At 41.8% G+C, this 26,514-nt stretch overlaps 1 protein-coding gene across 4 annotated transcripts in view; it reads right to left on the minus strand.

The window, feature by feature from the left end:
* Window positions 1-8,107: 8,107 nt before the first annotated feature.
* The window catches only part of JHY (junctional cadherin complex regulator), a 60,891-nt gene continuing 42,484 nt past the window's right edge, over window positions 8,108-26,514 (minus strand). The window contains exons 6-9 of one of the 4 annotated variants that reach the window (XM_077763055.1): window positions 21,449-21,743; window positions 12,526-12,606; window positions 11,602-11,730; window positions 8,108-8,557 (exon numbers count right to left, since the gene is read on the minus strand). In XM_077763055.1, the coding sequence (XP_077619181.1) occupies window positions 8,360-8,557; window positions 11,602-11,730; window positions 12,526-12,606; window positions 21,449-21,743 (703 nt within the window). In that variant the 3' untranslated portion in view covers window positions 8,108-8,359. Of the gene's footprint in view, window positions 8,558-11,601; window positions 11,731-12,525; window positions 12,607-14,526; window positions 14,587-15,642; window positions 15,784-21,448; window positions 21,744-26,514 lie in introns of those variants that run through there. The other 3 variants (XR_013334846.1, XR_013334847.1, XM_077763056.1) reach the window with 3 other exon arrangements.

Consider the following 26,514-nt stretch of genomic DNA (forward strand, 5'->3'; position numbering starts at 1 on the left):
TAATGTGGTTGAATTCTTCAGCTGGAGAGCCTCTGAAGTCAGAATTTGTAAGGCTTTTATTTTAGGCTGGTCAGATGATCCAGGGAAGGATTTTCTTTTCCTTTTTCTTTTTTTTTAAATTATTTTAGAGAGAAGGAGCATGTGAGTGGGGGAGGGGCAGAGGGAGAGAAGAGAGTGAGAATCCCAAGTGGGGATCCACACTGGAGCCCGATGTGGGGCTCGATCCCATGACCCTGGGATCATGACCTGAGCCAAAATCAAGAGTTAGACACTCAACCAACTGAACCCCCTAGACGCCCCATTCAAGGAAGGATTTTCCAAACTCCTGCTTGTAGGACCAGGGCCTAGTGTTCTAGGAGCCAAGTGGCAGGAGACCAGAGGTCTCTTGAGTTCAGAATATGTTCACTATAGACTCTGCTTTCATTACTGTGCCTCCCGACAGAGCCACTTGTCCCTCCCTCTGGAGATGCATACTGTTCTACCCTCTGCAGAGAGGAGAGCAATCTTTTTTGGGGGGTAGCGAAGGGGCAGTAGTACTTCATTTAGCCCCTTCCCGCCCCCCTACCCCCACTTCTGTATGCCCTGCTTTAAGAGGTAATTGACACCATCCATTCCTGAGCATTTTGGATATTCTGGAGTATAAATCAGATTGATTCTTGGGTTTCCCATTTGCTAGGTTAAGATTGTTTTTTTCAACTCTTATTGGCTTTCCTCCTTTCCAATTTTTATTACTATGGTCTCTCCTCCTGTTCTTCTATGTTTATGCCTTCTAAAAACCCTTTTACTGTGATTTTAGTGTGTGTTTGCCATTGGTGCATAGGTGTATGTGTGTTCGTGTGTTCCATCTAACATATTTACCCAGAAGTCTTGTCATCTGGACTTAATATTATTTTATTCTGGCTTTTACAGTGAGTGATGGAGGCGTTGATCTTTTACCTGATGTTTCTTTTATGCACCTGTGTTCATGGAGACCCAGGGGGATTGCATTGTCATTAGAACAGACTAAAAGGCTGACTTCATTGCCAAAACACATAATAGCCCTTCCTACCTGCCTCCTATTCAGTACCAATGGTGTGGGATCTCTGGTTTGGGAGCTTTGGAAGTTAGAGTTAGTCCTTCAGGATCTTGGTCTGTGAAAGGTCCATATCCAAATTAGGATATTCTCAGAAATGTCAAGGTGAGGGAATTTGTGGTTTCAATTTCCTTGCTCTCCAATTCATTGAAAACCTAGGTCCCTGATTCTTTGAGTAGAGAAACAGAAAGGATAAACAGAGAAAGCAAGACAGAGCTACAGACATACAAACACACACACACGCACACACATGCACACACTTATGCACACATTCTCCTGAAGAGAATAAGGGAAACAGGACAGGGAGAATTGGAAGGTGATCAATTAAGACATTAAGTGTTTTGTGACACATGGACGCATCTGCATTTTGCCCTGATAACAAGGCCATCAGCTCATTTTCAGAGGGCTGCGCCTTCCTCAGTTCAATCCGCAGATCAAAGCAAAAACTGTCTGCTTGCATTTTCCAATCAGAATGGGGATGCTAATTTATCCTCCTTAATGTGTGATGGTAAGAGACTCCTTCAATTAACTGAATTCTATAGCCAGCAAAATAAAAGGTATACAAAGAGGCCCAGGCTGGAAGAGCCGAAATTCTCATTAAATCAAAAGGTCCGGTATTCATTACCTCATGCATCTGAGGCTAAACACTAAATGTGGGGATCATCAAAGGAGGTTTAATGGGTTAAATTGAGAATATAATCTAATTAAAATATTAGACATGGCTAAATAGTTCTTTGATATTCATCTAAAGGATTCTTTAAAAATAGGTGGTGGAGGTTTGTGTGATTGGAGAGTATCAATTTTAAGTAGAGACCACAAATTTGGGGACCTGATCAGCACTGGTTCAGTGTCCCTATTGTGTGGAGGCAGGGAAATGACCTCACTGCCAGGTGACAGGTTGGAAATCCCAGGTAAGGCCAACTGGGTGTCATGATCATGACTTTGATAGTTGTCAGTATGGCAAAAAGGAAAGTGTAAGATTAATTCAGGAGACCTATTTGCCACAGAGAAAAGAGTTCTGTTTGGGGCCCAAGTAATTTACCTATACTTGACAATAGACTATATATATACACTTATACTATAGTATACTAAATATAGCTACATTTTTTTCCAATAAAAATATATATGGATATGCAGTTATCTACTTCCTTCTCCTATGTAGACAGCTTCCCAAAGGATAATTGATCACACTTTTTGGATTTTAAATATCTGAAGGTTCTTTCCTCTACTGTTTACTTTGCATCCTAAGGATACCTACTATTTAAATATCTCTTGCTAAGACTGGGGACCCTAGCAATCCTAAGGGCACCCTGAGCACTATTGGGGTGGGTCTCAGAGATGAGCTGTCAGCTCAGTAAAGGACATTTATGAAATCTTATTCCATACCTCCAAGGCTTCACTAAATATATTTGCCTGAAATGTTCGTATCATTGTAAGCCTCTCAGCCTATTAGAGCGATTTAAGAGTGGAAGACCATTTTCTCAGCTTATTGAAAATTAATTACTTACATTGGTCAGGTTTGCAAGGGAAAATGAAAAGGCAGTGGAGAGGCAGTGAGGGACATAAGCCCTGCCCACCAAGTTGTTTCCTTTTCCTCCCTTCCTGTATCCCAAAGACCCTTCTTATAGTGAGGGGTAGAGAGAGCTGAAAAACTTATTTTGTAACTTCATCTTGCAATGTGATAGCTCCACAACGTTTTGTGAAGAGTCTCCCCAAATTCCAGGTATTTCACTGAGCCAAAACTAAGTAATCAAACACTGAAGAATGGAATTTTTAAGACTGGGGAAAAAAATCAATACATGAAAAAATCTGCCATCTAAAATCTTTTGCTTTTCCATTGACCAGATGTTTGCTTAGAAAATCCAGATGGTACGTTTTCTCAGTACCTTTGTGAAAAGATGTATGGTTTTGCTCAGCAAAGACGGGGAGTAGGAACAAATATTTTACTTAGTCTTCAGGCGGTGGGCTAAAAGGACAATTTTGGATCTACACACATATATAATTGTTTTTTAAGTAAGCTCTAGGCCCAACATGGGGCTTGAATTCTTGACCCTGAGATCAAGAGTCATATAGTCTACTGACTGACTGAGCCAGCCAGGCACCCCAGGGGACAGTTTTGAATATTAGATTTTAGCTACTCTGGAATCTTATGGTGGTGCATTTTAAAGAGTGGAATACCTAGGGGTTCCTGGGTGCCACAGTCAGTTAAGCTTCCCACTCTTGATCTCCGCTCAGGTTATGGATCTTGCAGTTCGTGAGTTCAAGCCCTGCATCGGGCTGGGTGCTGATGGTGCAGAGCCTGCTTGCTATTCTGTCTCTCCTCTCTGTTCCTCCCCTGCCTGTGCTCGCTTGCTCGCTTTCAACATAAGTAAATAAACTTAAAAAAAAAATTAGTGGAATACCTAAATAAAATTTTTACTAGAGTATATCTTTCTCCTTTATATTGCTTTTACAGTATACAAATTTTGTCTGACAATGTAGACAACTCCTTATCATCAGGGATAAAGGAGGGAGTGAGACTCTGGATAAATAAATCCATAATAGTTAATAATTCTGTTGTTGAAAACCTCACTGGGAAAACAGCTAAAGAGCAAACTGTGTGTGTGTATCATTTTGTCTCCATTTTTAAAAAATTTTTAACATTTAAAAAAAATTTATTTCAGAGAGAGAGAGAGAGAGAGAATATGAGCAGGGGAGGGTCAGAGAGACACACAGAATCTGAAACAGGCTCCAGGCTCTGAGCTAGCTGTCAGTACAGAGTCCAACGTGGGGCTCGAACCCATGAACCGTGAGATCATGACCGGAGCCAAAGTCGGCCGCCGAACCAACTGAGCCACCCAGTGCCCCTTTTTGTCTCTGTTTTGACATAAGAAATAAAAATTCTGAAAACACACAGCTTTGGGGAAGAGAAGTACTGTAGTCATATTATGAATACTTGAGAGCTGGATGAACTATGTATTAGTCAAGATTTATTCTTGTTCTAATAAAGTTAATCTTAAAAAGGCATATTTAGGAGAGCAACTTTGATCTTTTTTTTACTTTAGAATTTTATATTTTCAAATGTTACTTTGAATATGGTGGGTCAGCTATGTTTTAAAGAACATTTTGGAAAGAATTAGCACTGCTTGATCTCTTAAGACTATGACCCAAATTCTATTCATTTTGTTCTATTTTTCAATTAGTAATTAAAAAAGAATCCACACCCCCACCCCCAGCCCCGTGTTTATCTAGTCTGCTATTGTAGACCATTTGCTATCAACTCAAAGTTCTCAATTAGCTCCAGTGTTGTTATAATTACTGGATGTGTTTTCAAACAACTCCCAGCTAATAACCGTTGGGATGAAGAGTCATTTTCTCACTATAGACTAGACTGCACGCTCATGCTCGCTGTGATGTTTCTACAATGATTCATTAACCAATAATAGGGCCCCAATTGGAACCATTAGGCATTGGTGCCTTTGCTAGACTTACCTTTTATTTTGTTCCTCAATATTGTCTTTTCTGGGGCTGATTTCTGGATAACTCCTAAGAGACTCCTTAATATACAAAACAGTATCATGAAGACAGCTGTTATTGAATTCAGCTACTTGGAACAAAGCTTCCTCATAACACGGTGTTCTTGTTGGAAATTCAAGATGGAAAAGCACCATAAAAAGGAGTCTATAATGTAAGAACACATGATTTAAATGGTCCTTTATTTATACCGGAGTTATAGCTAATCATAGAGATTAGGCAGATTGGGCACTGTGTCTTTCAGTAGTGTATATATAACATCTGGGCAAATATAAGCCCTCCAGCATTCTATCACTCAAATTTAAAGTTCCTTGCTTTCCAATGGGCAGATTGCTTTTACTTCATAAACATCTGAAGCAGAAATACGGTAAAAGTTTATCACTGATCCACTTGGGCTTATGAAGACCAATATTGTTGCCATTAGTACTATTTATTTTCAAGGCAGGGCAAAGAAGCATTCGTCTTTCACTATTTCTGCAGACTTTCTATCCTCGGTATCCTAGTAGCTTAAGTGACCTGCTAGATCTTACCAGGTGGGGTCAGATAAAGGCCTCTTTTGGTTCATTCTTAACTCTCCTCCCCCAGCTTCTAGCAAGTTGTTCTACTTCTGTAGCCACAGGCTATTTAAATGCCACTTGCATTTTTAATATTTGTGTACAGAGGATTGTGAGGGTTTATGTCCTGGATGTAAAGACTTGGTTTGGAAGTTAAGATTCTGTGAAAGGTTTGACATCAGCTAAATCACGTCACCTGCTTCAGCTAGGTGTGATTCTTGATAATGGGTGAAAGGGATGGGAAGATTTAACAGGGCTTTGACTAACAGAGAGATGGTTAGGGGGAGGGTTTTAAATGTTCAAAAGTGAAAGTGTGTCTTTTATTAGTCAACATCCGAGTTGCTTTATATGGGTCTCTTTCAACTTTAACAATGTAATTCTGAAGTTGCCAGATTGTACATACTGCTCTAAGATCAAGTAAGTAGTTGTGCATATTTCTAAAAATGGAACTTAATGATGAAGTTCACATCCCAAACTGAAGTCCATAACAAGGATATGCTCCTTACCTACATGGTAAACAAAACTACCTCTTCCTACAATCAAATAACCAAATGGTGCTGTCCTTGGTGTTGAAAGATTGAAGTTTATACCTGGCTGCTCCTTCTCCCATTACTATCAGTAGGACTGACAGATGTCAGTCATTTATCCTACCTTGATCTCCATGTCCTTTCCTGAAAAAGTGGTAGGTGAACAAGATACACTAATTCCAAGTTCTACATTCTTTTGAGGTACTCTAATAGAAATAGAGTATTACTTAAAAAATTTACCCTGTCCCTTAAATACAGAAATGTTGCTATAATGCATTACTTAATCTTCCAGACTAAGCCTAAATTTAAGGCCATTTGGGAAAAAAATTCTTCCTCAGTTTCTAGAAAAGTCTTCACCATGTACCATGAAGGCTCTTCTTTTACAAATTTTAGGATCAGTTTGGGCTATGAATTTCCCCAGACTAATGCTTCACATATGATATTTTCAAAATCCCACTGAAATGTAATTCATCAGTTTACTATTTATCTTCAGATACACATGATGCTTCTAGACTTTCAATTCTAATTGCTTCTAGTTTTAAGAGACCATTATGTACAAGTAGCTTTTATACCACATCGTGGTACATGTGAAATGTGTATAACAAAGGAATCCATCTCCAAAGCTAGTTCATAGGCCACCTGTATAGATCAACTGATTTTCCCCTAAATTGTTGTTAATATTGCCCATTTCTGGATATGTCCATCTAAGAATGCAATGCACAACCCAACACAAGCAAGTAAGAAAAAAATCAAATTCTTCAGTAATTATTTTAAGACCTGGTAATTTTACAATGTTCAGTCTCAGAAGATAAAAAGTAAAAAGTATGTTTTGATATTGATACTCAGCAGTATAGAATGCTTTCTCCTCTTACCTAGTATTGTGTGTGTGTGTGTGTGTGTGTGTGTGTGTGTGTGTAAGAGCACAGATGTGGTACCATTTTAAGATGTTTGTGATGGCAAGATGCCTGGCATATTTACATACTTGAGTAAGTAGATTTGAGAAAATGTATTTCTCAGATTTGCCTGCAAGGGTGTTTCTGGATGTTGGATTTTTTTTTTCCGAGAGAGTGAGTGAGTGAGAGGGAGGGAGAGAGTGAGGGAGGAGTAGGGAGGTGCAGAGAGAGGGAGCAAGAGAATCTCACTGATCGCGCAGAGCCCAGCGTGGGGCTGATCCCATGAACTCTGAGATCATGACCTGAGCTGAAATCAAGTCAGACACTTAACTGACTGAGCCACCCAGACACCCTTGGACTTGCTGGATTTCGAATTCATGTCTTTTTTTTTTAAATAGTTTTTTTTAATGTTTATTTACTTTTGAGAGAGTGGAAGAGAAAGAGACAGAATGTGAGCAGAGGAGGAGCAGAGAGAGAGGGAGGAAGCCTGAAGCGGGCTCCAGGGTCTGAGCTGTTGGCACAGAGCCTGATGTGGGGCTCGGACCCACAAACCATGAGATCATGACCTAAGCTGAATTTGGATGCTCAACTGACTGAGTCCTCCAGACACCCCTCTAATTAATGTCTTGATGCTCTGTTAGAACGACACCAGGATATATTCTACTTAAGCAGACAAATCTAGATGTGCCTTCATTTTTTTTCCAACTTTATATATAAACCCTTTACTAAATTAACTCAGAGATTTCATTTTTTTAAATTTAGAGATTTTAAAACTATTTTGGAAACCCTATCTCAAAACATACTGGCAGTTAGTCCAGCTTAAGTTCATTTTAGTCTAAACTGAAGTGTTCATACTTTCTTCTTTCCTTATCCGGAAGCTAAGAGAGCAGCATAGGAGATACTACTGGGTAACTTCAAGGTTTTCATTGATGCAAGGAAGGGTAGAGATTGTTTAAGAAAGCAAAAGCTCCTGTACAGGAGTGCAGATGCATAGGGGCACATGTACCCCAATGTTCATAGCAGCACTCTCAACAATAGCCAAAACATGGAAAAAGCCTAAGTGTCCATCAATGGATGAATGGATCAAGAAGATGTGGTTTATCTATACAATGGAATACTACATGGCAATGAGAAAGAATGAAATCTGGCCATGTGCAGCAACATGGATGAAACTTGAGGGTGTTATGTTGAGTGAAATAAGTCAGGCAGAGAAGGACAAATACCATATGTTTGCACATATAGGAGAATTAGGAGGAACTTAATGGAGGACCATGAGGGAGAAAAAGGGGAAAACTAGTGGGGGGAGAGGGAGGGAGGCAAACCATGAGAGACTCTTAAATGCTGAGAACAAACTGAGGGCAGATGGGGTGGGAAGAGGGGATGTGGGGTGATGGGCATGGAGGAGGGCACTTGTGGGGATGAGCACTGGGTGTGATATGGAAACCAACTTGACAATAAACTATTTAAAAAAATAAAATAAACACACAAAAATAATAATTCCAAAAAAAAAGAAAGCAAAATCTCCAATATACAACTAAAAGACTTTATTCTCTAGTTCTTCTTCAAATTGAGTAAGTTCAAAATTTGTGATTTGAAAATAATGAAGAAGATATTCTTCGTAGAACTTAAAATATGGCACCATAATGTAGTATGGCTCCATATTTTAAATTCCATACAAAGCAAACGTGGACCACAGTTAGAGGACATTGGGGCATCTCCCTCTCCATGCAGGGAGATTGGCTGGACTTCTTCCTCTGTGTCCAGTCCCTGGGCATTTTTGGTCTCTGACACATCTGTTGTCTATACAATGTGAAGGACTTTGAAAGCAGCCACAGCCTGTTTTTCCCGTTCGTGTCTGCTCTGCAATATCTCTAGCAGCGAGATTTCAGGCAGAGCATCTTCCTTTTGAGCATAGGTTGGATTTTTCTTTTCCTTTGATGTTCGATGAGTCGGATTCGAAGGTTTGGGTTTGGGGATGGTCTTAGCATATTCCAAAGCCTGAAAGCATAAAGATAAAAATCTGATTTGCAATGGGAAGTGAGCCCCAGGGTCCCTTTAATGAAATCAGGTCTTAGGAAATGTTTATTGGTAATATGAATGGAGACTACCACCACAATAACGCACTGAGATGGCGGAAATGGAGAGCAAATGGGAAGTAAATACAAGTCATGCAATATAATGCACAGTCTCAACAAAACAAATTAGCCACCTAACAGGGTGCTGTGAAAAAGAGCTGAGAAATGATACACAGATTGGCGCCTTTGGGTGTTTTCTCTATAAAACGGAGTTTTATTCAAGTGTTTGAAAATCGATTTCTCACGTGTGGGCTGTACTTAGCTTCTGTCAGTCTTCTTACAACCAAACGTCTATTAAGGAGATATTCACAGACCTTGCCATTCTAAGTGGGCTTGTTACAGCTTGAGACCAAAGACCTTACTGTAGTTGATGAGCGTCCATTATTAGAGGCTCCAAAATTGAGCCACCGTTATTATATCCAACTCTTCTTTATTCCTAGGCTCTTAGAACTCTAGCAACTATTTATTAGAGGTTGGGAATTATTCTGTTCTTTAGCATATCTATAGAAACCTGGAGATTGGAAAAAGCAGACATTTTTTCCCCCAGTGATGTCTGTTCCAAAAGGCATGACAATAAAAATGAGATCACAAAATAGGATTTCTTAATCTGCCTTTATATCAGTTTTATATTTTAATAAGAGTTTCTTGATAGCTGAAATGGGACTAGATAGTACATTTAGGTCGTGGAGGGGGAGAATCCTCCAGACTTCTTGGTGTGTGTAGGTGATTTCTGTAGGAATTTCTAATTACAGACTTGTTGCCTTGAATCTCTTCATGAAAAGATGATGGGTCAGAGAAAAAAGAAAGTGGCACCATGGAAACTCCATCAAGTGGACTGAGGTCTTGAAGGTCCGAGGAAGAAAGGCAATAAATGGAAAATATGATGGTCTGTGAGAGAGAACATGAAGTACAAATTCCTAAAAGCACCAAAGAGTCACTTGTCCCTCATGCAAAGGGTTCCATGTTCTTACTGGGACTGAGACAGACTTTGCACAGCAAGGCTCGGTGTTTCCGTACTTCTTTCACAGCCTGACTTCTAGCTGGATGACCTCTGAGAGGGAGAACATTCTGTATTTTATGAAATAATTTTTTTGTGGCTAGAGAGACCTACAGATTACATTCCCTTGGGAAAAATGTAGGGGATGAAATGGAAAGAAACCATGAAGGCACTTTCTTTGATCTACGTACTCATAAATGGCACAAAGACTTTAATTGCTTAAAATTTAATGGTAGAGAAGGAAATTGATAGGATTTATCAGGATTGCTAGTTTTTCCTAAGAAATCACCTTACTATTCAGTGAAAATGGTTTTAAAATTTTGAGTCGGGTTGACCCACAATGTTCCATTAGTTTCAGATGTACAACATTGTGATTTGACAAATCTGTAGGTTAGTGCTCACCACAAGTGTAGCTATCATCTGTCCCCATACAGGCTGTGACCATATCCTTGAGTGTATTCCCTGTGCTGTGACTTTCGTCTCTGTGATTTACTCCTTCCATAACTGGAGGCCTTGTATCTGCCACTCCCCTTCACCTATTTTGCCCACCTTCCTTCTGGCAACCATCAATCTTCTCTCTACATTTATAGGTTGGATTCTGCTCGTTGCTTGTTCATTTGGTTTTTAGATTCCACATAGAAGTGAAATTGTATTTCTTTCTCAGTCTGGGTTCTTTCACTTAGCATAATACCCTCTAGGTCTATCCATGTTGGCATAAATGGGCCTACCTCATCCTTTTTATAATGCTGTGCAGTATGCCTGTGTGTGTGTGTGTGTGTGTGCGTGTGTGTGTGTACACACCACATCTTCCTTCTCCATTCTTTTATAGACAGACACTGGGCTCACTTCCATATCTTGGCTATTGTAAATAATGCCTCCATAAACATACATGTGCATGTATCTTTTCAAATTAGTGCTTTTGTTTTCTTTTAGTAAATAAGTAGAACCGGAATTATTGGATTGTATGGTATTTCTTTTTTCTAAAGTTTTTTAATGTTTGTTTATTTTTGAGACAAAAAGAGAGTATGAACAGGGAAGGGGCAGAGAGGAGGAGATACAGAATCTGAAGCAGGCTCCAGGCTCTGAGTTGTCAGCACAGAGCCCAGCACAGGGGTCAAACCCACGAACCATGAGATCATGACCTGAGCCAAAGTTGGAGGCTTAACTGACTGAACCACCCAGGCACGCTGGATCATATGGTATTTCTGTTTCTAGTTTTTGAGGGACCTCCACACTGTTTTCCACAGTGACTGTATGAATTTACATTCCTACCAGCAGCATATGAAGGTTCCTTTGTTTCCACATGCTCACCAACACTTGTTATTTCTTGTGTATTTGATTCTAGCCATTCTGACAGGTGTAAGGTGATCTCCCTGTGGCTTTGATTTGCATTTCCCTGATGAGGACTAATGTTGAATATCTTTTCATGTCTGCCGGCCTTACTATTCAATTTCTGTGTGTGTGTGTGTGTGTGTGTGTGTGTGTGTGTGTGTGTGAAACTTGAAATCCTATACTTGGAAGAAAATGTGGAGGCCTAAAGACCATGATGAACTTCAGGCTAATCTTCCAGCATCATATGTATACATGCTGTCCGTGTATCAATACCTGTGAATGATGGGTAGCTGCGGGAATAGCAGTTGATAAAACATCTCCTGTGTTCCAAAAATGTAGGGGAATTTAAGAGGTAACAAAGGTTTCCTTTTAATTCTTTTTTTCCTATTAAATGTTTATTTTTGAGAGAGAGACAGAGACAAAGAGAGAGACAGAGCATGAGCAGGGGAGGGGAAAAGGCAGAGAGGGAGGGAGACACAGAATACGAAGCAGGATGTGGGGCTCAAACTCCCAAGCAGTGAGATCATGACCTGAGCTGAAGTCGGATGCCTAACCCTAATCAGCTAAGCCACCCAGGCGCCCCAGGTTTCCTTTTAATTCTAATTGAAAGGCTAACGGCCTTGGTGAGAATTTCTTACCTTTTGCCGAGGGACAGCAGATTTACTTTCAGTTTTTGCTGTTTGTGGCTTTGACAGAAGGGCTAGCGTCTTCATGTTATACTCCTGAACTTGTTTGGCGTATTCCTTTTTTTGGATTAATTTCTGCATCTGTTCAGAGAGACAATGTTACGACCGTGCACAGGCCCTGCTAGAGCTCTCTGTTCTTTTTAAACGCAGCACTCATTTTAGGGAGCTGGGCTATTGTATTGTCTTAGCGGCCCAGGGGAAATGGGATTACCATGCATAAGGCAACAGCAGTGAGATGGTTAAGTTAATGTTTCTCCTGGAAACCGTCTCTCTCCGAGCGGGGAAAGACCTCACTGCAATAGCACACCCAGTGTTCCCTTAACAGGGGCAAAATCACATTCAGCTCCTTCTTTGTTGCATTTACCCAATTTATTTTCATTTTGGCTTCCAACTTTGAACTATACTCTCTTTTTATGCCCTGAGTGCAACTGCAGTTAAAACACATTAAATGAAGATCTTCTTTCACTAGAGGAAAGGAACTAAAGTGGATGCACTTTTCATGGGCTGGGAAACTCTTATCCTAAGCATCTTCTCTGTAGCCACTCTTCGAAATTACTGAGATCACTCTATTGGGTAGGACCAACGACCATATAATACACACATCTCTTTTCATGTGCACATGGCCCTCTTTTCTGTGCAGGTCCTCAAAACTAACTAAAAGGTGGATACATAAAACAACATTGGCCGGGTAATTTTATTTTATGGTAAAAGGAGTATCTGGGTCTCTATTACCAATGCTGTTTCAGAAGAGTTTCTATTCAGAGGGAGACATTTGGATTAGGACTCCGTTCTGGAGGACAGGTCTGTGCAGTTCTGCTAAAAAGCAGGGGGATGGCAAATCCAAGCCTACAGAATGCTGTATGTATACATGCTCACTTTGTCTCTGATGGACTCAAGGTCAGGTCCAAGGCCTCCAAGCTTCACATCTCTTTTCTGATAACCTTTCAGCTTGGAACTCTACAAATACAAAGAGACGGTTTCTTTTAAGGAATTGTGTGCCCCCCTCCCTCCCCCCAGCTGTCCTAGCCACATAGGAAAGGAAGAATGGAAGTCTGAGTGGACCACTGGGGGTGGGGGAGTGTGGCACAGTTCCAAACAATTCTTCCACTTTAAGGGTAGTTCTTGATAATAGCTTCTTAGGTAATTTGTAGCGGGTCAGCTCACATGCTTTGACTTTTCCAACTTCTGCAACAACAACACAACTGGAATTCTGAGAATTATAAATAAACATTTTCAAGCGAATGAACTGGTGTTTTGTTATTAACCTTTTAAACAACATCTACTGTGACTATTATGTCTGGTCTTCAAACATTCACTAAATCAAACGATTACCTGGGAAGAGCCCACCTAAATTAGGTAAGCATTGCTTCAAAAAGAGCGTGCCCTGTCTGATGTCACAACAGTCAAAGGACAGTACATTTCTAAGGGTTAAGTGTCCAGGCAAGATCTACAGAGAAACTCCTTTTATTCAGTGTGATTTTGGATATTTTGAAGGGTATAAATAATTTTATATGACATTCTTAGCGGAATTGTATATTTAAAGGGACAGTCACATAACATGGCAGTTTAATTTTAACTTATGACACTTGAGCACAATGACAGGCAGGAAAAACACTAATGCTCTCCAGACTGGAGAATAGATGATGAGATTCCCCTGACTGCTGCCTTCAGTGTTAAAACTGACTTGCCGCTTGGGGCAGATGCCCTTGTGAAGATACCAAATTCTCTCTGTGTGGGTTTTTTTTTTTTTTTTTTTTTTTTTGAGTTCATTTGAGAAGGGTAGGAAGGGCAATGCCTAAGAGCTAGTTTGGATGACAGTAGTTCAGTCTACTACGGCCATACCACCCTGAATGCGCCCGATCTCATCTGGATGACAGTAGTTCTGTTCAGACAGATCAGTTCGGTGCTTAGGCTGGAGAAAGAATAGCCATCCTGAAGAGGTGACTGCTCTGTACCAGCTTCACGCGGTACAAAGCTCAGTATTTTCTAAATTGTGAGAGCTCCTGTAAATTACATGAAGTCCTAAGATAGGCAGTATATCTAATGAGTTCTTTAAAAAATATTTTTTGTTTATTTTGAGGGAGAGACAGAACACAAGCAGGGGAGGGGCAGAGAACAAGAGCGAAGAGAGGGAGACACAGAATCTGAAGCAGGCTCCAGGCTCCACGCTGTCAGCACAGAGCCCGATGCAGGGCTTAAACTCACAAGCTATGAGATCATGATCTGAGCTGATGTTGGATGCTTAACGGACTGAGCCACCCAGGTGCCCCTCTAATGAGTTCTTAAGACAGGATTTGGCAGAGTCCAGAGACTTCAAAAAAAAAAAAAAAATTCTTACCAAGTTGGATATAGTTACTACATGTAACTCCCGGATCTTAAAAGGGAACTTAACTATATATTGTATCAACTCTTACAAGAATGTGTTCTACTCCCACTAGGCTATTGGCCTACTACCCACAGCTGCTACCAGTCAATGTCTGCATTGCCTTTCCCCACTATAGAATCTCAGAGCCTGGTGCTGTCATCCCCAGATCCGTAGCACTGAGCTCTGGGCCGTGAGGTATAAATGAAAGTTGGCAGGGGGAGAGTTTGTATCTTGGAAAACTTTTATCCAGGCTGGTTTGGCCCCTATCCCTTTCTTTTTTCTTGCCTCGAATGTGGGTATGGTTCCTGGAGCTGGTGCTGAAGCAGCCATCTTGGTTCAGGAAGGGAACAGAGAACCAACCATACAAACACTGGCTCTGATGTTGTGAGCTGTGGGCCACCAGTGCTAGTGGCTCTCTACCTGTGGCTTAATTGTATGTGAGGAGCCCATCCTTTTGAAGGCACGGTAAATAGTTAATTCCGTGACTTGGAGCTGAAAGCAATATTTCTGACCTCTTGATGCTTCAAAGAGCCAGAGTCTTCTCCGCACTTCTATGCTGCAAGGATTGAGTTCTGTAAACAGAATTTCCCTGGTTAGAATGTTCAAAATTTATAGTCAAAACTCCTTCAGCGTATCTCATTCTAAAAGTGGAGAGAAGGTTCTTTTTTTCAAAAGAAGTTGTTGGGCTAAAATCATTGAAAAATATTAAAGGATAGAGAGAAAATGTTGTTTATGAAAGGCCTGTCCAAATCCTAAATCCCCTTTAAGAAAATGATCACCTGACAAAACCATTCTAGTTGCTTCTTGCCCTTGATATTTATTCAGGCTTTCATAAAATTGCCAAGTGCTACAAATTAGATTTTTTTCACTNTGAGAGAGAGAGCACAAGAGAGGGTGGGCATGAGTTGGGGAGAGGGGTAAAGGGAGAGGGCAAGAATCCTAAGCCGGCTCCATGCCCAGAACAGAGCCTCAAGTGGGGCTTGATCTCACAACCATGAAATCATGACCTGAGCAGAAATCAAGAATCAAGAGCTGACGCTTAACTGACTGAGCCTCCCAGGTGCCCCTTCACTAAGCATTTTAGCATTATTTCCCTGTATTTCCTGGTCACTGGTTTTCAAAAATACGACTTTCATACGTAACATTCTGTCTTCTGGTTCTAGCTGAATTATTTAGCTATTGCTCTAAACGTTGAACACTTAAGATGTCCTAGGGATAAGCATTATTTGTTTGTGGGCTACTGTGATGATTGTTCTGAGATCAGTTAATAGAAGTGGAATTGAGGCAAAATCATGAACACATTTACGGTCCTTCATTAACATTTCCATTAGCAATGTGTAAGAATGCTCTTCTTGTCCAAGCCTTGATTATACTGCGTATGATCACATTTTAAAATCTTTGCCAATTACTACTAGGTGAATGAACCCTGATATCTTCTACATGGCGATGGCAAATTTGTTCTTTATCTCGGGCGTGCCGGCTGACCTGTTGTTTTGCAGTCACTTAAGTTACTATCTTCCAGAGTAAACCAAAAATGAAAAAGGAGGGAACCTCACTCCCATCTAAGTCCTAAATCCAATTTGTCCCAAACTGATGAGAAATGATCAGCGTGTCCAGAAATCACATACTTTGTGTGAAGCAGCTTAACTGTCCTCTTTGCACGGACCAACAAAAGATATATTATGAAGTGTGAATAATAGCTCCCTGCTCCTTGATTCCTCCAGTTTTTACTGTCCCCTTGAATAACCAGAATCCACATCTTGGCTGTCCTAGGAAAACAGAATGGAGGGACTAGTGTTACCTATTTAAAAAGTAGAGAGTGTGGCCCATTGGGGAGGGGGGGAATCCAAATTCTACAAACTCCTTTCCCAGGATTGAGCTGCTTCTGGCCAGAGACTTTTCTCAAGGGAGAGCAAGTGTGGATCCTAACGAAGTTTGTTCTGGGTGACTGGCACTGAAAAATCCTAGATTTGCTCAAGTTTTTGCCTCCAGGAATCTTGATTGGCTCTCAGTGCTGTAATTTCGTTTGATCTCTTTCTATCTGAAGTCTTTTTAATAGCTTTACTGAAATCAACTTCACATACCACGAAATGCACCCATTCAAAGTTGTACAACTCCATGCTTTTTAGGACGTTCATCAGGTTGTGCAAACCTCACCACAGTCTGATTTTAGAATGGTTTTCAGGACCTGGAGGAGAAACCCCTGTCCCCATTAGCAGCTGCTCTTCCACCCCCCTCTACCTCCAGCAACCAGGCAACCACTAATCTACTTTCCGTCTCTTCAAAAGGCTTTTCTAGTAAAATAATCCTCAGAATTTACTTTGATTTAGTTCTCCTTGGCTGTTACAGGACTAAAAGGTCACAATAGCGCATTCCCCCCGCTACTCCCTGAAAATTAAATCAGCAGTGATAGTCCTGTTAGGTCTCCAACCATGGGGGAAATACAGTCAGGTTCTCAATAAGTCCCCGATGGGGTTCACTGCTCATCTTTGCATAAGATGCACACAAGCTGACCTTGGCAATCCCTGGCCCTGGGCTGATGATGGCAGAGACCAGACCTGCCCCTCTGAGCTGCTGTTCACTGTGGATGGTCCCTTTAGCAGAAGATGGCATGGGACTGTCCTGATGGCCTATTTCTGCCAGTAATCAATCCCCCTTCTCAAGCCAGAAGAGTGATATTTCTTGTAAACTTGGGGCGAAGTGTGCGTGAATTCAAAATGACCTTGACAGTCCCGTGAGGAACAGTTGACTATTTCAACTCTGAAATGCTGTACCCTGCTGTGGGAGACGTGGGCAGGGCTTTTCTCCAGAACATTCCTCAGATGTGTAAGCAGGAGAGAGCTACTCAAAAGCGGGACAAAAAAACAAAAATAAAAAAAAAAAAATAAATCAAAACAAAAAACCAACAACAACAAAAAAACCCCAATGCCTTGGATACTGGAGAACAGCAAGTGAAGGAAATTTGCTCTGTGGTCGCTAAATTTAATCCAAATCAACCTCTTCTTAGAAGCAGTCAAGCAGCAATACCCAGATTGTCTGTGACAACAAACACACGAGTTAATTACTGCAGCTTCCCTGTGGGAGAAGTCCGTAAGCAGTGATTTTTGTGGCGGGTTGTGATAGATACTTTGATGCCGTCTGTCATCCCGGACGTTGCATCAGCCTCTTGCTGCCTGATGTCTGGCTCTAAGGGCGCAGACAATGCTGCGTATCCATAAATCAGTCCCCTCAGAACTACCAGGAGAAGGGGAACGGTGCGTGGGCCTGTTGGCTTTACAAATCCTCACATTTTTAATGTGCTTCAAGTCGATTCCCTTGGAAACCACAAGATTTGCTGCGACTAGCAAATGGGCGTGACCTGGATAATGACTCCCCCAGCCTCGTGCCCCGGCTACCCGCTGGCCTATACAAATAGCTCTGTTCGAAATCATCTAAGCTTCTGAGTAGCTCAAAGGACAAAGGGTGCTTCTGTGCATTTGTCAGATGTAGGCTAGAGGTGCTGAAGCAAGAAAATGGATCCGGGTGGATAGTAACATTCCGGAAAAAGAGCAGGAAGAGAGAGCTTTTCTGACTTGGAAAGAGGGTTTGGGGGGCAGTAACTGGAAGTTCTTTTTCCTTCCTCTTCCCTACCCTCCCTTGCTCTCAGACTTCTGGGGACACATCCTGTCACACAGGTACTCTCCTCCCCTTCTCTCTGTAAGACGTGAATTCAGATTACTGAGGGAAGGAAGAAGGAAAAGGCAACTAACATTGATTTGATGGTCTACTCTTCACTAGGGACTAAGATCAGGGTTGTTGTTTATTTTCTCCAGAATTTTTAAAGTTTTTTTTTTTTTTTAAGTTTATTTCTTTTTGAAAGAGAGTGCATGAGCAGGGGAGGGGCAGAGAGAGAGGGGGAGAGAGGATCCCAAGCAGGCCCCCATCTTTCAGCGCAGAGCCTGACATGGGGCTTGAACTCACAAATTGCAAGATTTGAGTCAAAACCAAGAGTCTGACACTCAACCAACTGAGCCACCCAGGGGCCCCTAAGCTAAGGGTTTAATACATTGTTTCATTTAATTATCCCACCAAATCTGCAAAGAGAAGGACCTATTCTGATTGTGCATGTGAGAAGTAGGGGCTCAGATGAATTACTGACTTGTCCAAATGACACAGATATTAGAGACTGAGCTGAGACATTGGGAATGGCTAAGTCTGACTTCCGCTTAACCCTGTTCACTAAGAACCGAGTTCAGGGGCGCTTGGGTGGTTCAGTTGAGCATCTGACTCCTGATTTCAGCTCAGATCAGGATCCCAGGGTCATGAGATTGAGCCCTGCGTTGGGCTCTGTGGTGACCGTGGACTTTGCTTCAGAATCTCTCTCTCTCCCTCTCCCCACCTCATGCTCTTTCTCTCTAAAATAAAAAAAGAAAACCCACTGTGTTTAAAGCTTGCATTTTTAAAAAATTTATTTTGAGAGAGAGCGTGCATGCAAACAGGAGAGGGACAGAGAGAGAGAGAGAGGGAGAGAGCATTTTAAGCAGGCTCTGTACTGTCAGCACAGAGCCCAACATGGGGCTCAAACCCATGAACTGTGAGATCATGACCTGAGCTCAAACCAAGAGTCTGACACTCAACTGAGTGAGCTACCCAGGCACCCCTAAAAGCTTGCAGCTTTTTAAAAATGTTTATTTTTGAGAGACAGAGAGAGCACAAGCAGGAGAGGGGCGGAGACGGAGAGGGAGACACAGATCCGAAGCAGGCTCCAGGCTCTGAGCTGTCAGCACAGAGCCTGATGTGGGGCTCAAACTTGTGAACCGCGAGATCATGACCTGAGCCGAAGTCGGACACTCAACTGGCTGAGCCACCCAGGCGCCCCTAAAAGCTTGCATTTTTTTTTTTTTTTTAAAGCTTGCATTTTTAACAACAACCTGTAGTTGGCAAGAAACCTAGTGCAGAAGGTTCTCTTCTGTGGAGTGTGTTCGAGCTACTTTTTAGGCCCCGGTAACCTATCAACCCTGGAGTGAACAGGCCCTCCTCTCCTTGAGAATGTGCTCATTTCAAAGCTTCAAATATATTTCTGTATGAAATAACAGCCTGCACGGGGTCTGTCTAGCCTGCAAAACCTCTTCATGTATGAAGGACTTGAGAACAGCGCTAATCCTACCACAGGACCTGACTACCATGTAATGATGTTTCTGAGAAAAATCAGTAACTTGTGATCCCAGCTTCTCCTTGTTTACAGGGAAACTGGGACTCTTCCCAGCTTCCAAGCCACAGGTTGTGGTTCCCATGGCCTGGGCAGGGATGAGGGAGCCCTGCAGAACGGAGGGAGTAGAGTCAGAACAAGGAGTCCACGGAGCCCCGGGGTGGAGGTGTGTGAGGGAGCTGAGGTAGGGTGGCCAGGGATGTGAGGGGGCGAGAGTCCTGAGATAGGCAGTCCTCCAAGGTAGCAGCGGTAAGGGGCAGGCTGGGCTCTTTCATAATCATCAACTGTTGATGTCTTTGCCTCCAGCTAGTCTTCCTTTTCTTTAATATGCAGAGTCCTTCCTGGTATGATAAGCATGATCCTGTAAGACGTGGCCCCCCTACCTACTTCTCCACCAGCATCTGTCATGCCCCATGCTCCCTGTTTCAGGCACAGCAGCACTGAGGTCAGTTCCCAGCATGCATCGTGGTGGCTCCAGCTCACAACGGTCCCTTTGCCTGAAATGCTCTTTCAGTCTTGTCTTGTTCACTGTTGGTCATCTAAAACTCAGCTCAGGGGGGGCTTGGGTGGGCGCTTAACCAGTCTGGTGTAGTATCCACCTCTCAGTTTCAGCTCAGGTCATGGTCTCCCCGTTTGTGAATTTGAGCCCTGCGTCAGGCTCCATGCTTGCAGTGTGGAGCCTGCTTGGGATTCTCTCTCTCTCCCTCTCTCTGCCCCTCTCCTGCTCTCTCATTCTCAAAATAAATAAGTAAACTCAGAAAAAAAAAAAAAAGGAACTTGGCTCAGAATTATCCTCTGAGGCTCTGCTTAACAGCCCTCCAACACCAGGCTGGGATGTCAGCCCAAACTCCTTTGTGTTTCTCGATGGCAGCCCACACACACCTCTTTTCCTTTCTTTCCTTCCTTCCTTCCTTTCTTTTTTACTTACAACATTATACTGAAGCTGTTTTCACGTGCATCTACACAGGGAGGGGTCATGGCTCGTTTTCTTTACACCCTGGCACCTACCACTGTTCCTAATAGGAACTCAACACCTATGTTGAACTGAGCTAAGGTTGATTCCCTAGGCTGGCTTGTAATCAGTCTCCCTCTGGACTGAGGCGTGTGTTCCCCCACTTGCTGGGTCTGCTGTCTGCTATGGCTCCCAGCTGAGTCCCTCACTAAAAACCACCCTCAGCCAGATGGAGCTACTGTGCCCAAAGTTACCACCTTTCCTGGGGGGGAGGTGAGGGGGGCAGTTAGTAGCCAATGGCTGGCTCATGTGTGTCCTTTAACTTTAAAGGATGTCAGAGCCCTTATGGGCCTCTCAGAGGCTTCCTACTGCTCCCATATCATGGCGTACACTCTCCCTCAGCCAGCCCTGCCCCCCTCCCCCCCTTACAGGAGTGGTTCTAGAAGCACTTGTCAGTAAGCCTCCTACAAGGAATCTTCACTTCAGAGTCTCTTCCCGGGGAACCCAATCACCACAGTCCCATTGCTTCCAACCAGGTCTTGCCCTGTTGCCCTACAAAACAATGCATTTTCTAGTTTTTTCCTTACCACTTGACAAGAAAAGCCAGTGACCTTTCCTGATGGGGTTTTATTGCCTGTAACGGTGGGGAAATGCACAGGACATAAAAAGACTCCAATGCTCCTTCTTGTCTTCCTGGAAAGATTCCACTAGGAATCTCTCTCTGCCCCATTTTCCCCTTATTTATCTGTATAGACTGGATGAGAAAGATTTAAATGTGAAAGATTTAAATTTATAGACAAAGAACTCAGAAAAGATGAGCCAACGTTTCTGAGGGAAGCTCAGGCCTTGGTTGTCCTGGGTATCGGGCTGCAGGAGCTGAGGGGAGACTAGGGACAAGAATTGATCCCTGGGGTGGAAGGGACTGTGAGAAGGAGGGGGTAGAATGCAGTGATGACCCCCTCATCCCTACTTTGTCTTCTCTTCTCAAATATGAGAATGTGCCGAGAGACTCAGCCTAAGCTAGGGGTTGATATGGGGTGTGAGAAACCCAAGGATGTGACGTTTAGCCAGGGGCTAAAAGGAGGACTCTCACTTCTCTGCAACGGTAGACCCTTCCCTGAGATGAAGCACAAAGTAGGGACATTTCAGGCAGCAGCAGGGGTTCAAACTTGGAAGTGCCTCGGGACTGCGGGCCACCTGTAAGGACCTGTTTTGGGGCTGGGAGGAAGGGAAGGACCTTGCCCATCTGTATGACCAGATTAAAAGGCTGTTTGGTAAAACAAGCTCTTCTTACCTTGATGCTGCTTCTTTTCCTATGCTTCTTTCCTTTTTCCAGCTGAAACAGGTAGCCTTCAGAATTGCTACGACCCATTTTCATTTGGTTTCTTTGACTCCTCTCTGAGCTGAGTTGGGATTCGCTTTCCACCCTGGACAATATAGGTGGAAATGTGACGCTGGACGAGGCCCCTTCATTAGGCTGCACCTCTGTCAGCTGCTTTAAGGCTTGCTGATGTTGCTGTATGATCTGAGCGAGCTGCGAATCTGGAGAAGCTCTAACAGGCTGGCTGTCCGAGGAAGAGTGGAATTTCCTGAAGGGGGAACCCCCCCCCAACAAATCTGTTAATAACACCTGGATATATAAGACGTTTAGCCTACAACTCTCTTTGAACTTGATGTATTCATCACTCTGCAAATCAAATTAATGACCTTCAGCTGAATCTTTTCATAAATACACTAACCTCTTAAGATCCTCCTCGTTTTTCTCTAGGAGAGTCTCTCTCTTATTTCAGGACTTCATATAATGCATTCAGAATAGAAAAACAAACCCCACCCCTTGGAAAAGTCAAAGACCTTCCCACTATAAAATACCTGGATGTATTGGATTAAATGGAAACAAACAGCTTTTTAACATGTAGTTGAATTTGTAAGAGAGACAGGGAAACTTCAAATACAAAAGAAGAACTAAATGTAAAGCAGATTTTTGGATAAGCTAAAGCTATGGCTTGGTGGGAGGTTTGCATCAACGGGCTTGAGTTTTAACACTTAACGCTGGTGTAGAATATGTGAAATCTTGGCCGTGGGTGGGGTGGATGCCTGCCTAGAGGCCTTGGAGAGCTGCGTCTTCAAGAAAAAGTGAATTAGTGAAAGTCACCAACCTTGAGAATCTGCGAAGCAAGCCTATTTGTCTTGGCCTAGGCTCTCAACTGGGAAAAAATTCCTTGTGAATTTCTGTGGGACAGTGTTTGGGGTTCAGATTTACCTTACCCACATAATTATGGATTCTAACACCAAAAAATTAACATGAAAATGATCCTAGAGGAGGAATCTCCCTGTATATCCAGCAGAACCGAATATAGAAGTTTTCGGGGGGGGGGTTACCCTCCTTTGCAAGCCTGCCTGGGTGTCTGCAGACAAGATAGATGAACACACACTCACAATCCAAAATCCTAGAATATATGAGGAAATAACCCATCAAGTAGGAGAGTTGGCAGACACACAGGTGCACACAAAAGAACAAGTGATAGGTTTCTAAGAACTTCTGATAATAGACTATTAGCATTCTTTTCTAAAATTTTTATTTTTTATGTTTTAGAGTGAGCAGGGAACGGGGCAAAGGGAGAGAGTCTTTTTTTAAATTTATTTTTGAAAGGACACGTGTGCGTGGGGGAGGGTCAGAGAGAGTGGCACAGAGGATCAAAAGCAGGCTCTGTGCACTGACAATGGAGAGCCCAATGTGGGGCTCAAACTCACAAATGGTCAGATTATGACCTGAATTGAAGGCAGACGCTTAATCGACTAAGCTAGGCAGCCACCCTGGAGAGAGAGAGAATCTTAAGCAGGCTCCATGCTAGCACGGAGCCTGACACCGGGCTGGATCCCATGACCCCGGGATCGTTATTCTCAACTGACTGAGACACCCAAGTGCCCCTAGATAACATTCTTAAAGCAAGCATGTTTAAAGATTTTAAAGACATGAAAGAAGAAATCAAAACCCTGAGAAACCGATTTTGAAAACAAAGAACAGGAAGGTTTTAATCAGAACTAAAAATTCTAGACATGAAAAATACCACTGTTGAAATTTACTAAATTTTTATTAAAGTGCATACTAGATCCAGTTGAAGAAAGTTATTTCATTGGGAAACTGGTGGAAGGAAATTTCTCAGAAGCACAGATAGGTAAAAGATGAAATAAACCATTAAAGAGACCCAGAGTCTAGAATAACAGAATCTAATATGCATCTATTTGGTGTTCCTGGAGGGAAAATAGGGTAAATATTTCCTAAGACAGGAAATATGCATAGGAAATATAATAAAGGGAAAATGGAAGATAATTTTTATGGAATTTATGAAAGAGGTGACTCCTCCAATTTCGGAATCACCAACAGGATAAAAACTTCATACCTAGACCTAACACAGTGAAACCTCAGAATACCAGAAACAAAGGGAGAAACCTTAAATAAGAGAAAAGACAAAAAAGGAATGATAATTACATTGACAAAAACTTTTCCAAGAAACAGAAACCAGGAGATAGAAAAATGTTTTCCAACTCCAAGTTAAACTATCATTCAAGATAGAACATAAAGGGGGCGCCTGGGTGATTCAGTCGGTTAAGCGTCCGACTTTGGATCAGGCCATGGTATCGTAGTTCATGGGTTTGAGCCCTGCATCAGGTTCTGTACTGGCAGCTCGGAGCCTGGAGCCTGTTTCAGATTCTGTGCCTCCCTCTCTCTCTGCCCCTCTCCTGCTCATGATCTGTCTCTCTCTGCCTCAAAAATAAACTATAAAAAATTTTTTAAAAAAACATAAAGGTCTTTCAGGTAAATTTACCTACTCTTGCTGAAAGCCTTTCCAAAAGATCTACTTCAGGAAGAAGGAGTCAAATAGAAGAAAAATTGTGAGGCAAAGACATTAATAAACAGTTAAACTTAAAACACTGACTCTCTATAAGAAGCAATAACTTTTGGAGATCTAGGTGCTACAAAAGATGCTGGACGAAAAATGTGTGACTCAAAGGGCGATTGGATTAAAACAGTCCAGTGATTCTGACTATGCTCTGGAAGAGAATAGAAATATTTCACCTGGTTAAGTACGTTTTTCAAAAACTTAAGTTGGATGAACCTAGAGGGTATTATGCTAAGTGAATGAAGTCAGAGACAAATACCATATGGTTCCACTCATAAGGGAAATCTAAAAAATATAAAAAGCAGAATCAGTCCTATAAATACAGAGAAGAAACTGATGGTCGCCAGAGGGGAGGAGATAGAGGGTTGGGCCAAGTGGGTGAGGGAGAGAAGGAGATACAGGCTTCCAGTTATGGAATGCATAAGTCACGGGAATAAGAGTCCTTGCATAAGGAATATAGTCAATGATACTGTAATAGCGATATAATGGGACAGAGGGTAGTTATACTTGCGGTGAACATGGCATAATGTGTAAACTTGTCAGATCACTAGTTGTGTAGCTGAAATAATGTAATGTGTGTCCACTGTACTCAAAATAGAGAATACATATTTCCAAATCAGAGGGGGAAAAGTAACAAAATTCTATTCAGTAAAAGACACACACACACACACACACACACAAATAGGGTGACAGAAAGGACAAATTAAGATGGTAGAAATAAATCCAGATATGATTATTACAGTAAGTGTAAGTAGATTAAAATTGAAAATCGGCCCATAAACAAGAGAACAAAGCCAAACAAAAAAATGCATGTGACTTAGATGGTTTTACAGGAAAATTCTATGAAACTTCAAGTAGTAGAGAATTCTAATTGTATACGAAGTGTCCTAGAGGATGTAAAAAGGGGGACTACTCCCCACCTAATTTTATAGGGTTGGTATAGTCTTGATAACCCACTCAGATAGGGCTAGTAGCAGACAGGAAAAATGTAAGCCAATCTCACTTCATTCATGTGAATGTTAAATCCTAAATAGTGTTAAAAAAGTCAAATTGAGCAATATATTAAAAATACAATATGACAGGGGCGTCTGGGTGACTTAGTCGGTTAAGCGTCCGACTTTCACTTAGGTCATGATCTCGCGGTTCGTGGGTTCGAGTCCCGCGTTGGGCTCTGTGCTGACTGCCAGCTCAGAGCCTGGAGCCTGTTTCAGAGTCTGTGTCTCCCTCTCTTTCTGACCCTCCCTGGCTCACACTGTCTCTCTCTCTCTCTCTCTCTCTCTCTCCCCTAGAAATAAAATAAAAAATATTTTAAAAAAATACAATATGACAAGTTGGGAAACTCCTAGAAATAAAAGGATGATGTCACATCAGGAAAAGTGTTAATAGGGGCACCTGGGTGGCTTGGTCAGTTGAGTGACCAATTCTTGATTTTGGCTCAGGTCACAATCTTTGGTTTTGTGGTTTTGAGCCCCATGCTGACCATATGTGGAGCCTACTTAGAATTCTCTCTCTCTCCCTCTCTCTCTGCCCCTCCCCTGTTAATGTTCTCTGTCTCTCTCAAATAAAAATAACTTAAAAAAAAGGAAATCTGTTAATACATTTAACCATCTTAAAGGATTTAAAGAGAAAAATTTTCAATTGATGCAGAACAAGTATTTGATAAAATGAAATATCCATTTGTGATAAAAGCTCTTGGCAAAAGGAATAGGAATAGGAGAGATTTCCTGTCTCCACTCCCTATCCACCAAAAGTTAAATATTTTTAATGGTATGAATGTTAAAAGCACTCCCTCTAAAGTCAGGAAAAAAGACAAGGACACTTGTAATCTATCACGATCTCTTCTGGAAGCTACCTCTGAATTTTATTGATTCTATGTTCCATACCTCCAAGTGCGGCACTGAAATGTGTTCTTCTCACCTCTGACATGCAAAAGTATCTCCCGACTTTGAAAGTAAGCCCCTCGAAGGTACCCATGCATCACACTACTTTTGTACCTTCTGCATTCTAGCACTGGATTTAGTGCATATCTAGTGTGTAATATACACATTTGATTGAATATCATCAGGACATGTCCTCTGATGTGATTTTAAAAATAACTTTTTTTTTCTGATTAAAGAAGGAAAACCTCTACACTGTAGGGAACTTGAACAATTCAGACAGTATGAAGAGAACATTAAAAATAAGTGTAATCTCTCATCAGAAATAACCACTATTGACATTTTGGTGCATTTTTCCTCCTTTGGGCATATTTCTACGTAGTAGAGCTCCTACTCCTAGGGTGTAAATTTGTACCTTACTATTTTCTTTTTATAGAAGTGTTTCTTTATGACCAAAGCTTTTAATGGTTACATGATATTAAATACCATCATTTACCTAAACATTTCCTTATTGTTGGATTATTGTTGTCATTTGGTAAATGAAGGTATTTGAGGGAAATGCATATATTTCCTTAGGATAA

Source organism: Crocuta crocuta, unplaced genomic scaffold (assembly GCF_008692635.1).
Source record: "Crocuta crocuta isolate KB4526 unplaced genomic scaffold, BGI_CrCroc_1.0 scaffold316, whole genome shotgun sequence".
Classification (NCBI taxonomy): Eukaryota; Metazoa; Chordata; class Mammalia; order Carnivora; family Hyaenidae; genus Crocuta; species Crocuta crocuta.